Raw genomic sequence first — 18,609 nt, 5'->3', positions numbered from 1 at the left:
TTTATAAATACCAAGAACAGTTTGACAGACCAAGCAATTCAGAGTTTTGTAAAAGCCTTTAGAGTTCAACTGATTGATATCTAAAGCAACTTAATTAGTTCACAGCCCTTACAACCACTATTGTAGCCATGCTGGTAATGCAGATTTGCTTAGCGTGCTGTAGATGTCTGATTCTTCCTACTGGCAACAGAAGTAGCACTGAATATTTTTTTCTTTACTATTTATTTTAAGAATGGTACTAAGATTCATTCTGAGGTGCTTTAAGAAAAAAAAGTAAGATTTTGAAACACAAAGGAGAAAGCAAGCAAGACTGTTATAATAGTTTTTCTTTTGTTTTGTTTTTGTTTTGTTTTAAAAGGACTAACCAGCCAGGAATGTTCACAAAGAAAGAATTTGATCAGTTGGCCTCAGCAGTAGACAGCTTCAGTCTCATGACATACGACTATTCAACACCACAACGGTAAGACTATTAGGAAAGAATAAAACAGTAAGAATATTAGGAAAAACACACTGAAGGAACTCATTTCCATTTACGCTGCTATGAAATATACAATATGAGTTGTTTGGTTTTTTTTTCCATAAAATCGATGGTGTGTGTTAACTGTATCAGATAGGAAAGTTTTGGATTAGTAGTTAGGATAGTTGAGTTTTGAATCAGCTCGTAACTTGGGTTTAACTGCAGTGAAGATCTGGCACCCGGTATTGTGAAGGGCTTTGTACCTGAGCTAAAGAATTACTCTTTTACTAGTACTGTGACACTTACTTTTTCCTGACTATGATATTTTGGTTTTAGTTATTTGGCACAGTTTTGCACAATGGTACAGAATACTCCCCCCCATTGTGGGGGGAAAAAAAAAATAGCAAAATTGACAAGTAATTTGTCTGCTTCATCCTGAGGCAGTGGACTGCCTTTGTCAGCACTGCTAATGTGGACATGCTTAAATGAGTTTTTACATTCCTTCACTAGCCCCTCCCTTGTACTTTTACAGCTGTTGTGCAGCCGTTCAATGAACAAGATCAGGGAACTGATCTAACTGAAAAACAGCACAAAACCCTGCTTTTGTACATCGATATTCATTTTCAGGAGCTTACGATTTTTAATCATTTGCAAGTGGAATGGCGATCGAGTTGAGAAGTCCTTAAACTTGGACTCCTAACGTTACCATTCTTGAAAAGCGTGGTTCATTTCACCTCCAAATTGCAAGTAAGGATACTTTTTGAGTTCCAGGGAGATTCTGTATATCTTGCTTGAAGGTGGCTTGTCCAGAGTTAATATTTGTGGTAAACTGGCAGATTTAGAAATGCCATCGCTTTTGCATGTGTTCCATCACTAAGATCTCTGTCACCCATAGTATACTAGCACTTTGATAGTGTCTAGAGAGGTTCAATAGAAGAGTACTTTTGTCTCTTCTGAAATTTACCTTCCTCTTTCCTCTCTCTCCCCAGACCCTGTCTCTAGATCTTCCAACATAGCACCCTAGGGGAAAACAATCATGGGCAGTAAAGTGTACTGAAGTTAAAACAGGCTTTTGTTACTCTCTCCTACTGAAATATGAAGCATAGAGGTAACCATTTTAGCTTTCCTCTAGGTAGATGGGACATCTATGAAGATGAAGTGCTAAGGGCTTTCACACAGGCAGTGCAAACCCATTTGGAACCCTGGATGCACTTTGAGTTGTACACTATACTGTAGGCTACATCTTTCCTGTGTGGTGAAGCTGCACCATGCTTTATACCATGTTAAAATTACAGGTTCTGTTATGGTACAGTCACACCTTAATGCTTTTACTGCTGCATTAAGTTACTTAGATCTGGCTTGGAACTGCTATTTCTTTGTACTTTGAAGTAGGAGAGGGACAGTGTTCAGTTAACACACTCATTGTGTTTGAAATAAGTGTAGTTTCTGAGAGAGGTTTTGGAAAAAAATCTTTTTTTTTTTTTTTTTTTAAATTTGCTTTGATTGATTTGAGTATACTAAATGCAGGGTACATACAGCAAAATTTCTGTACTATATTAGCACTTACAGTTTTAATGTTACAGATATCCTGAAGACTTTGAGCAGATGATATTGATATTTATAAGTCTGGACTATGCTTTTACTTGTATCGTGTTAGTGAATGTTTATATTAAAGCCTGTTGCTCTATTCTCTGAGCTCGGGAGAGAGTGAGTCTGGTATCTCGATGCTGTATCTAGGATAGTTCAACTAGTCTGCATATTCAGGTGCTGCTCTCTAACAATAAAGCTTTTTGTTGCTAAGCAATTGCCCCTTTGGAGTTTTATCCATAAATAAAGTGTACAAATGTTAAGCAATCTTTGAAACTTGTATTGCTTACCTGTCACTGCTTTTATAGTTCTTTCTATGAGTAAATGATGGATTTTGTCCCAGTATATTATGCTGGCGTGCCGTAAAAACACTGAGGATGGTAGTGGAAAACAGCTGGGCCAAGCTCAGTGATGGAAAATGTGCTAGGTGGTAACTTCTTTACCCACTGTAGGAAATTTCATGTAGACCTTAGAAATGAATGACCTTTTAGTGGGACAAGCATGTTCTGTGCATCAACAGTTTTAAGCCACTGAAGAATGTGCATTGAATCTTTGTAGGCTTGTAGGTTATTTTCAATGTTTTTTGTGTGCCATAGCTTTCTCTATAATTGCACTCTGCAAAAAGAGAGGGCTGATGAGAATGAACATGTGCTTTTTCTGACAGCATGATCGTGTGTTTTTTGTGTTTTTTTTTTTTTTTTTTGGCTAACTCAACAGACCTGGTCCAAATTCCCCGCTTCCCTGGGTACGAGCCTGTGTTCAAGTACTGGATCCTAATTCAAAATGGAGAAATAAGATACTTCTAGGGCTGAATTTCTATGGCATGGACTACTCTGCTTTGGGAGCCTTGGGGGAGCCAATCCTTGGTAGAAGGTAAGACTTTTCTGGATATAAGTACTTATACACAAGATTCTCACAAACTTGGAAATTCAGAAGCATTCTTGTTTAGAAATATGAATGTGTTGGTAACATAGAAATGGCAAAAGTGATAAATTTGTGCATGAAATAGTACCTCACCATTTAGAGTAAGATCAGTTGTTCCTTGTACAGAAGTGCAGATAGATGGCACAGATACCCTGTCAGAACACAGAAGAGAGAAAAAGGTTTGTGTAATTTTCCTTCCTTCCTCTATCCATGTTTGTACACTCAGTTTGTCATCTTTGTGTTACAATGTTCTACTTTATTCTTTTATATTCTGTATCATTTTTGAGGTTCATTCAGGTGACCTAAAGATTTTTTCCCTCACCTCATGATGTTGTTACCTGTTACTTTCATATTTGATATTAGTTTCAAACAGCAATATGCTACAGAGTTTCTTTTGAGTAGAAAAAGCTGCAGTAAGCTCACCTGGAGACAAAAATCTATAAGAAGATAAAGGAAAGTATTCCAAAGACAGCCTGAAATTTTATATTGATTCTCAGAAGATAATGGTTGTTTTAGTTTTGGGTAATAACAACATGGAATAAACAGTGAGCTTCACAGAAATACAATACGGGTAGAGTGCATCAAGCCAGAAGAGAAAGCAAGGAAAAATGTGAATTTGGCAGGAAAATCAGGTTTGTTCTGAAATTTGATATTAATTTATAAAATTAAAACAAGACAGGTAGGTGGAAACAGACCTTAAAGCACAAGAGATGATCACTTTCATACACAGATTACTAAATGTATTATATCATGATATTTCAATATAGTGTTTAAAAAAACAGTTAAGCACTGAAATAATATCTGGTGTGGATTGTATAAGGTAAGGTCCACTTTATGTCAGTGCCTTCAGTTACACAAACACTTTGTCATCATTTTACTTGCCTGCACTGTCTTCATGCTTCACTTTGGCCATTTGCTGGGATATAATACTGTTGGCATAGTTCTCTCCGCTTGCTGGGTTGTATGAGTCTGGCTGGATAGTTGAAAATGACTACAGGGTGAAGGGCGTAGAGCCATTATCTACAGTGGAAAGTATACGGAAAATATATCAGAATGTCTTCTGTAAAGTTGTTTGTAAAGTGGTTAGGCAGGAGCTATTTTAATATTTAGTCAAAGCACAGTTGATTTGCAAGCCTAATTGTATAAACTCATTTACTCTGAGGGTGATGAGGCCCTGGCACAGGCTGCCCAGAGAAGCTGTGGCTGCCCCATCCCTGACAGTGCCCAAGGCCAAGTTGGATGGGGCTTTGGGCAACCTGAGCTGGTGGGAGGTGTCCCTATCTGTGGCAGGGGGAGGGGGTTGGAACTGGATGGGCTTTAAGGTCCCTTCCAACCCAAAGCTTTCTGTGATTCTTTCAAACTCAGCACAATTAACGTAGTTTCACTACAAAATTTGCAGTTCCTTTTGCAGGTTGGAGTGTCACTAATCTGCAAAGTAAATGAATGTTGGTATTTCCTGAACTGCAGCTTTTGCAGTGAAGTTTCTTCTAGAAAACATACTGCACACTAGAAAAGTGACTACTTTTACTTTGCACAGACCTTTCATATCCTGGATTATATTATAGAGTAATTGCATGTTAGTTTTTAGTGACAAAAATCTCCTAGCTAATAGTTATCTATGATTAAATTAATTTTTAGTGAAAGACGTTGTTTAGCTCTTTGTAGGTGCACAGTATGGGACAACATGTTTTATATGAAGCATATATCTGTTAACATGTTCTTCATTAACAGGCCATGTTACTGACATTTTACATAGATCTACCAGAACCTTGCTTCTGGACAAAGTCTCTGTATCAGAGACTGTTTGAATTTATACATAAATCCCATTAGTTTTCACTTGCTGCCTTTCCTGTTAAGCATCTGTCCTTGGTTAAGCTTGCTTTTCCAGAAATATGTTTCGAGCATGCACACTTAATGCATTAGTCATTGCTGTATGTGTCATATATAGTAATGTGATAGTAAAACAGGTTCAATTAAAATAGTTTCAAAGTAGGCCAAGCTTCTGAATTAGAAGGGGTAAAAAAGAGTTCAGTGTGAAATAAGCTTTCTGCCTCTTAATTGGTAACGGGCTGCTTGTAAGAAAATCTCAATTTCTAGCATCTGTGAGTCTTTGAAAACCGTCCCTATCACATCCAATTGAAGAATCCCACAGTGGGCATAGCTTATTCAGAGGCTCTCCCTCCCTCTCCAAAAGCTTCCCACTTATTCCATTGTTAATACTCCAGCTTCATAAGTATTCTTTTTTTAATCTGAAAAGACTCATGTCTGAGGCTGATCTTTTTCTTTCTCATTTTTGTATCTGCTTCATACTATGTAAAAAGTTGTTCAGTGTAAAAAGGGATGGCTTGATTATTTGCTTCTTACCTTCAGTCCTTATTGAATTTGATCTTCTATTTTGGTGGCTGTAATCCAGTGTTGGTCATGTAGTAACTGCTGAAGGTTTGAGTCATTGCTGTTTTAAGGTACCCTCTATATGTTGTATGGATAGTGATGTTAAGCTAAAGTACTGTTAGTAAAATAATTTTAAAATATATTCAGTAGAGTATTATATGGGACTATCAACTTCTTCATTGTAGGTTTTTCTTCAAGTTTTTGCATGTGAAATTTATTGCACATGTAGGTCTTCAACAGACTAGTGCTTAAAATTATTGGCATAGCTTATATATAGAATTATGTGCACAGAGTGCAGAAACCTTTGCTGGTTTCGTGTTTGTGTTTTTCTTCAGAATAGGAATTATGTGATGGAAAGAGATTCTGAAACTAGGCAGATCTCATTCACTGAATGTTTTCTTAGTTAAGAAGCTCATAGAACAATTTTCAGTAGAGTTTCTATTTCCATGAAATATCTGGCTGTTCTTATTGCAGCATGCAATCTGAAGGTAGAACTACTTGGTTACCATTTTGCTGAAAAGATATATAGACTTTCCATATCATATCCTTTTTCTTCATACACACTGTAAAAAGTAGTATGTATGTGTGTTTGTGCCTGTGTATGTGTCTATATATCAGAATTATACAAAATGAAAACAATTCTTCTTTCACAGCCCAACGTAGCTTTGTCTTTGGGAGTTTTTACAGTAGGAACTACAGCTTAGGTTGGCCCTAACAATGTGTTCATCTTTCACTTGCAGTGCAGCAACAAGTATTATTTGTTAATACAGTGAGTCTCTCAGAGATGATAGCACATTCTTGTGCTTTAATCTACCAAGTACCATTGTTATTTAGCTGCAGGGAAGCTATGTTCCCATGTATATTTAGTTCTGACATAATTTGTATGAAATGCTAAACTGAAGTAAAGGTTACAGGACTATGATTCCCCAAACCACCTCTAGTGCTTCTGGCTATGTTTACTGCCCTCTGGCTGTCAAGAATCAGGTTTCTGAACTGCTAAGATGTAGTCATTAAAACTTACCTCTGTATTAAAATCCTGTCAGAACATAACCAGCTGGTGTGACTGGCTTGCTGCTCTTATGATCATTTTGTTCCGGTGTGTCCTCTGATATTATTGAACCTGACAATATTTCTTCTTCACCTCAGAAGTGTATGTCTTGGGTAAATAATTCTTCACTCTCCCCCGAAGCTTAAGAAATTGTTCAGCCTTTCTGCAGAATCTTTACCCCTGAGTTCTTGTTGATACCTGCAGTAGGTCATCAAGCCCCTCAGTCTTGCAAACTTCTTTCTTCCAAAGTACTCTTTCCCCCTTTAGCTACCTGCTCTTAAGAATCTCTTAATCATTAGAATATTGTATTTCAGTTGCAGTAATATCATAATAATAATGCAGCACTTAGGTTAATTTGGGAGCATATTGTGGTATTAAGAATTTATTTTAAAAGCTCTATTCTGATTTGTACTAAGGGTTGATGTACAAAATTGAAGTGCCTTCTTTCCTTTTGATAAAGAGTTTTGACACAGAATTACAAAAAGCAGTAATGTTACAATAAATACTGATTACTTTTTGTATAAGGCAGTGGAAAAATTTCTGTTAAGAAAACGAAACAGCAAACATTTCTCAAGGCCGTGTTTTTGTGCCCAGTCATTTGGGCAGGAAGGAATGCTTATGTTTATTACGATTCTAGAGGAAAGCAGCAATGACAGCAATAAAGTAAGCAGAATTATTTAATTCCTGATGGAAGGACTTGATAAATGAGTCAAGAGCCAGCCTGTGAAATATGCAAGATTCTGAATAGGCTTGGAGTAGTACTTAAAGAAAATAGTAATGGAGCATATAGCTCCAGAGTCTTTGGAGTAATAGAAGTGCAAGTGTGTTCCACAATATTAACAGCTTTTGTTTTGGGCAAACAGCTTGTTTACACCTAGCGTTATAAAGCAGGTGATTGAATAAGGTTTCTGCTGATAACATTCAATAGCAGTATAAGGTCCAATGAATTTTTTCATCACATTTTTGAGACATTTCTGAATATTATTAACACCAGGAAGCAGAAGGAGATTTTTTTTCCCACCATTAAATTTTGTGCCTGCTTTGGGAAAGTGAGTCTAGAAATGCTGAGTAACAAATCTTAGCTAAAATAGCTGTGCGCTAAAAATAGAGTTGCATTTCAAAATATTACTAAATTGGAAATCAAGGCAGACTTTTTCTTTTAGAATAAGATACAATATTACAAAAACTATTATAAATGCGTTATTTGGAAACTGAACGGAACGTACAAGATTATGCCCCAGATGTCTGTATATACTCAGTAGTTGCCTCTTACTTACCATTTGAGGTATGTCATTTCCATATTTAAATCTAGTGTAGCTTTTGTTATCTATTTCAGAAGGAAGCTGTCTTTGAATCTCTTCATATATCTTAAGTTTTATGAATAGATTCAGCTTTTTTATTTACCTGCCTTTATGGCTGGGGAGCAGAAAGAAAATTTGTCCAGAGTTGTATTGCATGTGCAGTTCAAAGTAACCACATTGCCAGGCTTAGATCAGGTACATGTACTTCTCCGTTTGTGTGTGAGAATATAGATTGCGTGACAGGGGTAATGTCTGTAGGCCTGGATGGTCCTACTGCCAGCCTCAAATACTGGGTGGGGGCAAAAGAGGCAGGTGGTACTTGTGATTTTTTTTCAATATAAATATGAATTATTTACTAAGATGATTAAACCCAGAGGAGGGATTCTTTGTATTTAACAAAATGTAGACACATCAGTGTTTTTACAAGATTTTTTTTTCTGTTTGAGTGAAAGCAAAACTTCCCTGAGTCAGCAGTAGTGTAAGTGAATACAGGCTTTGAGTCCCAGGAATTTATTTTCCTGTTTCGCTTCTAGCTGAGTTGAGGGTTAGAGATCTGTGCTTAATACGCTGATCACTTGGAGCTATAAACCTGACAAGGTAAAAGTCAATGAAGCTGTCACTTTCCATGTTCTTGCACTGCTTTGAATTAGTTCTAATGGATTTAGATATAGTTATTTCACTGAATTCTTCATTTTATAGTAATGAGGCACTAGACAGTTTGAGGAAAACTCAATATAGAGGTGGAATATATTAGAGTATTGACAATGTGAGTGAAAGTTATGACCAAATGTAGCAGTATGTGTGATACTTTTCCTGGGTTAGAACCAATTATACTCAGGTGTATTTTAGCTATTTTTTTAATTGTTCTATGCAAATCTAATCATGAAAGAAAGCTGATGGAAGCAGCAAACCAAAAAGCAGCTTTGTCTTAAGAAAATAATTAAAATTTAGGTCAGGAGAAACTGAAGTGCTTGATAAGTCTGAATTAAATATAATCTCTCTCCCCAGACAAAACAAAGAAGCCCTGCACCACTGGCTGTAATGTGTCAAGCTCACAGAGAGCACCATCAATAAAATGAAATCAGATCTGAAAACCTCTACAGAAATGTTTTCTTGCTCCTTACCCCTAGAGTCTTCCTTGAGTAAATCCATAATGAGAATATTCAATCATAAGATATGCCTGGAACCCTGTTGCTGACTGGCACCATTTATTTAGCAATGGCGTTAAGAATCATTGAAAATCTTTGTGGTTTTGTGTGTGTGTATATGTCTTGGTTGTGTTTTCTTTTTACAGCAAGAGTATGGTATTGAATTGTGAACTTGCCTGAAGTAAAACACTGGCAGTTTGCAAAGAAAATATTTGCCATTATTTTTTCATGAAATGGTCATTATTATGCTGCATAATAGAAGACCAATTGCATGTTTTACTATGTGCAGTAAGATCTTCCAGAATAAGTATATTAGGATCCATTTTGTAGTCCTGATGGAAAGATATATATATAAAGGAGTGTGTTAGGAGTGTAAACTTAAAATATTGAAGTGGATTAGTAGATAGATGTAAGCACTAGGGAGTCCAGCAGAAGATGAAACAACTTGTTCAGAAGGCCTCCTCAGTGATCTTGTACTTGAATAGGAAAAGATGTGATCTTTTAACTACAGTAAGGAAAAGTCAGTGTCTTCAAAAATGTTAGTAATTTTGGAGCCTGGAAAAAAATTTCTACAGCTGTCATGGTGCTGTTTGCCCCAGCTGACATAAATATGTGTAGTTTGACATGGGCTGTTGAGTATTATATTCTAAGTTCTCTCTCTTCATTCACTTTCTCCAAGTTCACTGCAGTTATTAAAACTCCCTTCTTGCATTGTGCACAACTGAAGCTGACTGTCTCTTGTTTTACATGTTAACTGTTTGTCATTTGAAATTTTAGATTACTTTTGTTCACGTGGATCTGATGGGAAGTTGTTTTGGGAGTTTAAACAGTGCTTATTTCTGGACATTCTTTGTAAGGTGAATGAAGTAGTCCAGTGTAATTCACTCTGATACCTATAGAGGGATTGAAATTGTAAGAGAGAGGTCTCTGAGGACAACATTTGCTGTGTAAATGTTTCCTTTTCCTTCGCGTTTTTGCTAAATCTGTATTTCCAATCAATAGGCCTGATAATTAATTGCTCATTGCCAGAGGAGCAAAGTTCCCCCCATCCCCTCCAAAGCAAACTGTAATTAATAAGACTAGAAACATAGTAGAGTTTGGACAGCAAATGATAGGAAAGTTTATCCAAAACAGGCATCTGTGCAGAGACCTGTGTTCTTTTGGCTCACTTAAAATAAAAATTCAAGGTTACGTTTCTGAAAGAAAATAAACATGCTGGTGAAAAGGCAGAATTTTTAATAGAAGTAAAATGTTCTTTTTTATTTTCTTTCTCAACTGTGCTGTCGACTTTGCTGTGAAACCTTAGCAACTTATTTAATCTCTTTTCTCCTTTATTTGAACTATCAGAAAAGCAGACGGATGTAATTTAGTTCTAGGGGTATTGCTGGTAAGATGTATGCATTTGAACTTTGGCAAATGTTGAGATTTTTAGTGCAGTGTGAAACAACTTGGAATTAATTTTGATACGCATTTTTTGCTCTTGTAGCCCTTCTGTATCTAAATGACATACCCCAATGTAAAAAGACTGTGGTACGTTGTTCAGAGCAATGGTAAATATTGGTAATGCACAATTCAAGAGCACTGGGCAGTGACAGTGTAATAAATACTGGGATGTCAGCTGGAGAACTTTAACTGGGGTGAGCTTGTTTTTTTGTTTGACTTTTTTAGTGGTGTTAGAAGGAACATCTGATTTTTTGCTGAAAGCAAATACGTTTTGTCTTACCCAAGAATAGCTTTTCATCTGGTTTCTTGAATCAATTTAGTCATATGCATTTAATCAATTATCTAATTAATCCTAGGCATTATCATCTCATGTTCTTTTCTATTCCTGATTGTTCTGGTTTCTCTTCAGGGTTCTTTCTGCTACCCACACTTAACTGCCTTGCATATTACACCTTCAGACTCATTAGCTGTTTGTCTTAGTTAATTGCTAAAGATAATCTTCATGAATAGAGTCACTTTGCCCTTTGTCTCCAGACAATTTCACTGCAGGGAAGATTTTTGACAGGTGGAAAAAAACACAGCAAATCTTTTAAACAAGTAAAAAACCTCTACCAGGTCTTCTGTAAAGCTGGGGGAAGAAGAGAATGTCATTCTCATGAGGAATAAGCTGTACTTTTGCTTCCTAAACATGTTTCTTACCAACATTGGTTCCACGTAAAAATTTCTGGGAGGCAAGTGACTGTACAATAATCATTTCATGAAGTAATCCAGAGAACTCAGCCTTCCTCCAGCAGATAGCAATTCTGTCTCTTGTTCCCTTGTTTCTACGGTTGCCAGGACTACTTAGGGAGAATAAAGGGAAGTCACGGAATATTCTGCCGTATTTGATAGCCTGTTGAAGGGAGAATTTCGAACATGTTAACACCCTTTAAAAGAATGAAATGGGAATGCAAGAATTGGGCAAGTGAGATTTTTGTTGTTTTAGTGTGCCATTATTAAAAATAATCCTGGAACACTGTGCCACGAGGGATCTCCGTTTGGACTGTGAAAAATGTGGATGGCTATGAGAAGGTGAACATTTGCAGCTTTTTCATCTTTAATAGTATTAGCTGGCAGTATTTTCCTCCATTATAGTGAAACAAGGAAAGTCATTTTACAGTGTCCTCTTTGTAGTAGAAGGTTGTCTCAAATATATATTCAACAAAATATTACATCTACAGATTGTTCTTATTTTGCTACCTATTTTTAAGTTACTTTGATTAGATTCAAAGTTATTTGTCTTTTTTCTGTTTGTTTACAGTGTTAGGTTTGAATGTTGCCCGTCCAAGAAAGAATAATCTTTCTCATCCGAGAACATACGATTTTACTTTGCTGCAGTAGTGGAGGTCCATTTTGATGGGAACAATACTGTTACCAGTGTTGAACATCTTGTTATACTTGCATGTTCTATTTAGGCTTATTATTTGATGTGTGATTTTCTTCAAGTATGTACTGAAAATCTTTAAAGCTTCTACTATGTCTTCTATTTTCATCTCTTGCAAAGTTCACCATACCCATGGATGATCTCTTATCCCGGTGCTAAAGCGTGTATTTTTGTTACAAGATTCTGTTCATAATTCCAAATCTTATGTATTTTACAAGCTTGTAAGGTGAAAGAAAACGCTATCAGACTAGAATGTTTCAATCTGTTAGGACTGTGCCACTTTACAGAGTGGTTTAAACCTTCTCCTAGTATAGCACCAGTGAAAAGGGATGTCCCTGGCCCCAGAATTGGAGTTTACTAACCCAAATAAGGAACCTGAGCTCCCGCAGAGTGAATGGAGAGCCTTGTATTAGCATTTGTAATTTAACTCAAGATCTGGTGAAGGAGGCAGAAGAGCATGTTAATCTTCAAAATAAATTGGAAATATAAATCAAATATTTGAAGTATTACGAGACTTTGGATCACTACAACCTGCTTCTGTTGAAAAGCAGCTTTATTCCAGGCAAGAATCAACTTAAAAGGAAGCTAAGCGGAGAGGCATGAGAGCAGGATGCTAATCATTTACAATTGAAAAGTAGAAATATAACATTTGAAAAGCAGTAAGACTGGCTGAATAACTTGCGTAAAATGTACTTATTTACCCATGTTGTGGCACTGTTAAATTGTAGGATCATGTTTCCAATTGCTAGGAAATACAAATTGTATAAAAACAAATTCCAAATATTCGTCAGAGTAGTCTGTCAAAAAAAGGTGTGTTTTGAGGACATTACTGTAAAGTAGATTATGTATTGAAATGCTAACTGACTTTTGAATTGCCAGTGAACACTAATACCACTTCACAAACGTTTGGAAGTTTCTCAGTTCCATTTGCTTTGAGGTGTTTATGATTTTTCATTTGTATATATATTCAGATATATATGTACTCAAATGCATTATTGGAGTTTGTTTGATGTATTTCATATCTTGAGTATTCTACAATGAGTCATCCAGATTAGTACTATTTTCCTTCGTTTCTTAAAGAAATGAGGCTTATAACTCGTGTTGTCTCTGCTGGTCATCTTGTCCACACTGTTGTTCTCTGCAGTGCTTTTTGTATATATGGACTAATTTAAATCAAATTTGACAGAGGCTGAAGTTCTCAAAGATGACAACTTTTCTGAATGTGGGTGGCTTAGTAGAGCTGTAAATCACAAGTTATAGCTGTAAGGAGAGTAAGACTACCTGCTCTAAGCTATATCTGTTACTGGTTTACAGAGAATCCATATGGAGCTTAACTGGGAAAGGTTTTTTACCTGGCTAAATGAGAATCCAGCTAGAGATGGGAAATGAGACTTCATTGTTGTGTGAGGCATGAAACTGCTTGCTATACTTGTAGACCTTGTAAATTGTGTACTTAGTTGGGTTAGAGTATGTGATGTCTGTGCATTTCTCACAGTGTGACTCTTTGGGTGTGGTTTGCATGAAAACTGTCAATAGTGTTTTGGTGGCAGGTAGATTTCTAGGCCTAGCTGGTGGGATGCTTTCTGCTTGACCATACATAAATTTGGCCAAAACACTTCGTTGCTTTATGCTGCTCTGAGAGTCAAGAAGGGGATAAAAACACTTGCTATGAAGTTGCACAGCAAGCAGTGTTCTGCCAGAAACAAGTTAGGTCAACATATTTGCTTAATACTATTTAAACTGACAAGAATGATACCCAAATAACAAGCCTGTCTGTATGGCAACTAGCATCAGTAATCACACTTCAGATTACCTCAAAATTCCTTTATTAGTTGATGAATCAGATACAGACTTCATCTTTCAGTTGCTCTCATTAAATTATTGTCTCCTGAGGAAAATAGTACTTACACACTACTTCCATCAGCTCTTCCTGGTACTCAAGCTGAGCAGTTAATCCACTTGAAAGTTTCAACAGTGCATAAAAACAAAATTTTACTCGGTATTACAAATTCAGAAGAAAAAAAGTTATTTTGCAAATGTGTTTTAGATAAGGCTTGTTGTTGATGTATTATTTCTCTCATGTTTGGGAACTATTCCTTAAAAATGGTTGGGTGCCACAATATAAGGACATAAAACTATTAGATAATGTCCAGAGGAGGGCTACCAAGATGGTGAAGTGACTAGAGTCCTTCTGGGTTCCTTCCTACTTGGGGGATTCTATAGTTCTGTGATACAGTTGTATTTGATAACTACCTAATAATACATCTGTATCTACTAATCAGTAGATTTCAAAGGAAAAATTTTAAATTTTTGCCTGCCTTTTATGGTGTCGATTTTTTTTTCCTTGCATCCATAGTGCTGGTCTTAGTGCTTGTTGAGAGACGAATGAAATCTTGTTTTCTCCTTATTAGTTTTTCATCTTTAAAGCCCACCATTTTTCTAAATGGTTACTTCTGAATAGAGGAAAGTATCTTTTTTTAATTACTTTTTTTCTGGAGTTCTCTCATACAGTATTTGCATTGCAGTAGCATGTAGGAAACCTAGCTGTGGACCATATAAGCATGGTACAAATGAAAACTGTACTGTCTCACCCGTAGTGATTTCATCATGTATAGAAGCTTCACTAGCACTAAGTAATCTTTAAACTGGTTTTCATGTTCTTTTCCCCATGAAGTCTCCATGTTACATGGCTGCAAACTCTTACTGGATTTTTACATTCCTTAAGGAAGAAGTAGAATTTGGGAGGTATTAAAAAAAAAAAAAAAAAAAAAAGCTGGGGGGGGGGCAGGGGGACAGAAAAAGGCAGACAGTAAAAAAAAGGTATTTTCATCACATTCAAATAGCAGGTAGTTGAAGGGAGTTGTCAGTGAAGAACAGTACTTAGCCAGAATCATATTTCTGTTTTTCAAATGCACATACCATTCTCAGAGAATGAAGGCTATTGATTTAGTAAGTAATTTGCTGGAAAGCAGGGAAACCGTGGTAATTCTGTTTGTCTCTGTCTAATGCATTTCCCCACCCCCCCTTTTATTTTTTTCTTTTCAAAACTCTAACAGATGCTAAGGTTAATGAATTTTAATTTAGAATTGGCCTCTTCCTTGGGCTGCTGACAGTCTCTTCCATGCCACAGGGACCATTTTGTCCCAAGTCACTTTGTTTCCGTACGAAAAGGAATATCTGATGGAAACTTCTTCGTAAATAAGTGAACTCAACTGGAACACAGCCAAACACCATCAGAGCTGGCTCCCTGAATCCCAGTCTTGTGTTTCACCGTAGTGTGAGAGATTAGGTTCATTAACCTCTCATTAGAAACATGTCAATGTTAAAATCCCATAGTATGCTAGATTCAGCCTATTAGAAACCCCAAAAGGCCAGTTAATGTAAAAGAATTAACATTTCTCATTCCAGAAGTTATTAGTATATTCCTCATTTGGCTTGGTTCCATTTAATTGATGTAGTAACTTGTCAGGTGCTTTTTTTCTGTAGAAGCAGCTGAAACTATTAATCCAGAGCTATATTTGACTAAACAGAAGCTTTCATCATAGTGGAAAATACAAACACTTCACACACAAATGTTTAATTCATTATTACATTTTTATAAGCATATAGGGAGCATATTATATAAGCATATTATATATCATAATATGATATATATTTTACATATCAATTTGATAACACTTGCAGGAGTTCTTTGCACCACCTCAGTGACAGAATTTGCTATTTACAGAAGGATATTAAAGGCTTTTTGAGCAGATCTAAATGCATCCAGATACTTAAGCAGTATGTTTAATTCCAGGTAGTGTTCAGAGTATGAAGGGAAATGAAACATCTTCCCCATTGCCTTTGACCTTAGGAGCTTTTGCCTCTAATGAGAATAAGTACTGCAAAATCATGTGAATAAGATTTAAACTTACGCTGTATCAGTGATATTAGATGGGTTCTGCTCAAGCTTGATACAAATACTAGTTAAAATCCATAAAACAAGATCACCCTTTACTGGCAATACATTTTTGTGTGTATTCATCTGCTACTGGGAACAGAAAGACTAATGTCCTTTTTTGTGCATACTATAAGAACCATGAAATGATGCTTTTGAATCACTTAACTTCATTGCTGGAAATGGAAAACAGTATTTATAAAGGAGGAGTACTGTTCTGTCTGTTATGTTGAGCTACAATCATCAGACACCATTATTAAGACATTTGGCTGCTATTTCAAAGTAGCATTTAGTGAACAAAGTACAATTAGTATGGAAATACCTTAAGAAATATAGGTAAAAGTCATTAGGGGCCTGATAGGGTTTTCCTAATTTGAAGTATTAAAGTCCATGTGGCATCCATTAGTGCATACATCTTTTTAGCAAAATTTGCTGCTATGCATAACCCCTTTGGATCGCTAAATGAAAATGTAATTTCTGCACCCAGATCATGAATTTAGGACCTAAATGTACTTTATCTCTGCTTTAATTCTGAGATTGTTACTAATAAGAGCAGTTAATTGGTTTGTTTTCCCTCTTTCTTTGCAAGAAATGCAGTTTACCAGGAGCTTCCATCAGACCCGAAAAGGAAAGCTTTACGCTCACACAGCATATCCTGCGGTATCATGTGGGTAGTGGGTTTCTCCCAGCGTTGACATGATTATGTGTATCATTCTTAATGAGTTCCTTTGCAGAAGTGTGCTGCGTTTCAGAATGATGTTTTATAAAGCTCCGTGAGATTTGATGTTGAATGTCATTATCACTAATATGGTTTTAAGGACCTTAAGTCTCAAAAGTCTTTCTTGTTAACTGTAAACACCTTCTGGTGCTCCACCTCTGTAGTTTTCACAAAGAGAAGATACTTTTGAAGTTGCTGGGCTTCTCTGGGCTTTAGACTTTTTTTTCGTTATGAAACAAACCGAAGTACCAGTGGTACGTAACCATACATAACTTAGTTTTTAAATTGCAACAAGTGGTCTCTCAAAGGGTAGTATATACTAGAAATGCACTTTAAAAGATGCAGCAAACGTCTTGTTTCCTTCATACATACTATAACAAGTATTTTTCCCATTTTCTATTGCATCATCTTCAGGGGGTAAGGCCTCTATTACACATAGTATATTATGCTGAGAGATGAATTGAAAGGAGATCATTCCTGACCTCTCTCTGAGTCACAGTTCATCTTTAATTTTATATTCTTTCACCTCTAGACAGCCTGAACTTGTGGATATAGCACTGATGGCAACACATGCTGATTAATTTTGCCGTGACCTCTGAATATCACAAGGCCACATCATTTTCTTTCTCCTTCTAGCACCTCATTCTTTTAGTGGTACTTCATTGCAGCTAAGAAGGTTCTTCAACATGATAGTGAAACAATGAGCAGTGTAATGTGGTGAAAGTATAGGTTGCTGATCATAGACTCTATCTGCAGTTATTAATTTCCATGAGAGCTGTGTCTGCTTTAGATATGTGTGAGTGGGCATCGTGACTCCCTATCTAACAACTATTTTGAAAGGTTTGAGGAAGATGAGTTGTCCTCCGGGAATACCCTTTTTAGTTTAAGCAATTGTCAGATTACTGGTTTTGTTGCATGTATACTCTTACAAAAATCAGGCAAGTCTAGAACATGTTGTTGGTAACAGGCACAATAGTTAAGTCAGTTGCACAGAACATTTTAATTCACTGTATGACTCATCTGTGCTAGTGAACCCATGTATGTTGTTGAACGATGCACACCCTTAATGCTAAGAGAGGAAAAAAGAGGTTTCCTAAGAGAAGACTTCAGGATACTTTACATTCTACCAAAAATAAGAGTAAGCACTTTCTTCAAAGGTGTCTTTGTCAGGACTTGTGTATTGGCTGATTTTCTGTTTCCTTTTCTGGTCTTCCTGAGTGTCTCTGCTAAACTCAGTCTTGTTTCCTTCACCTGCAGGAGAACTCATTTGTAAAATGAGAGCTGGCTGATCCACTTGTGTACAGACTGCAAACCGTGATCACTTAGCAGGTCACTGCAATGTTTCTTGCCTAGCTGAAAGTGGAAAATTGCTTCCTACCTGTTGGGTGTCCTTTAGATCTTTGCTTTCCAGCTTAGGTAAAAATATGTCTTGCAACTTTGACTTGAAGACCTCTATTATTTCCATCAGTGATGTTTACAGGGTGATTGATTCATAACCTGGCAATTGTTGCTAATCTAATGGTTCTGTTTAGTTTCCCAACAGCTCTGTTACAAAGCCAAGTTGATATATGCAGGCAGTAACTGTTACAGTGACCAGGTCACATGCAGTGTTTATAAATTAATGCAGATCAGCTGTATGTCCTTTACAGCCACTAACCAACAAACACATTATTGTGTATTTTTAGAGCTAAGGCAACTCTAGCTTTCCAGTGGCTGCCTACAATCTCATTTTCAATTATTTTTACATTTGGTACTCATTCTTCATAATAGATGATTATGTAAGCTTTCTATTTTTGTCCCATTCTAGCCGTGGCATATGAATAACTTTTAATAATCTCTAATAGCAGAGAAATTGCAAATATACACTTCAGGGCATTTTCTTACTGAGATTTGCTAATGTCTGCAATTCATAAAGACCTCAGTGGTCAGACTGATTGTTCCCCTTCTGTCATTCAGCCTTGCATGGTGAATTGACATTCAGAAGCTTGCAGCTAATTATGCTTGCTAATAAGTACACTTCCTTTAACAGTGGTATTAGCAGAGAGTATACTTGGCATTTTATGCACAATGCTATTATTACTAGAATACTAACAAATAGTTACTTGAGCCAATCCCATCCAGGCAACCAGACAATTTTTCCCAAATGTCTCTAAATCTCCAGGGAGTGTCATCTTGGGTCACCTCATGTAAGGTCTTGGTTTTCTCCCAAATATTTTTGAGATCAGTCTCAGA

General features: G+C 36.5%; 1 protein-coding gene across 3 annotated transcripts in view; it reads left to right on the top strand.

Moving 5' to 3' along the window:
* The window catches only part of CHID1 (chitinase domain containing 1), a 107,292-nt gene that overhangs the window by 48,246 nt on the left and 40,437 nt on the right, over positions 1–18,609 (top strand). For all 3 annotated transcript variants that reach the window (XM_040560414.1, XM_040560412.1, XM_040560413.1), the window contains 2 exons: positions 359–460; positions 2,762–2,917. In XM_040560414.1, coding sequence (XP_040416348.1) covers positions 359–460; positions 2,762–2,917 — 258 coding nt within the window. The remainder of the gene's footprint in view (positions 1–358; positions 461–2,761; positions 2,918–18,609) is intronic.

The sequence above is a fragment of the Cygnus olor genome, chromosome 5, assembly GCF_009769625.2.
Source record: "Cygnus olor isolate bCygOlo1 chromosome 5, bCygOlo1.pri.v2, whole genome shotgun sequence".
Taxonomy (NCBI): domain Eukaryota; kingdom Metazoa; phylum Chordata; class Aves; order Anseriformes; family Anatidae; genus Cygnus; species Cygnus olor.
The sequence above is the reverse complement of the archived record's forward strand: the minus strand, read 5'-3'. Positions and strand labels throughout refer to the sequence as shown.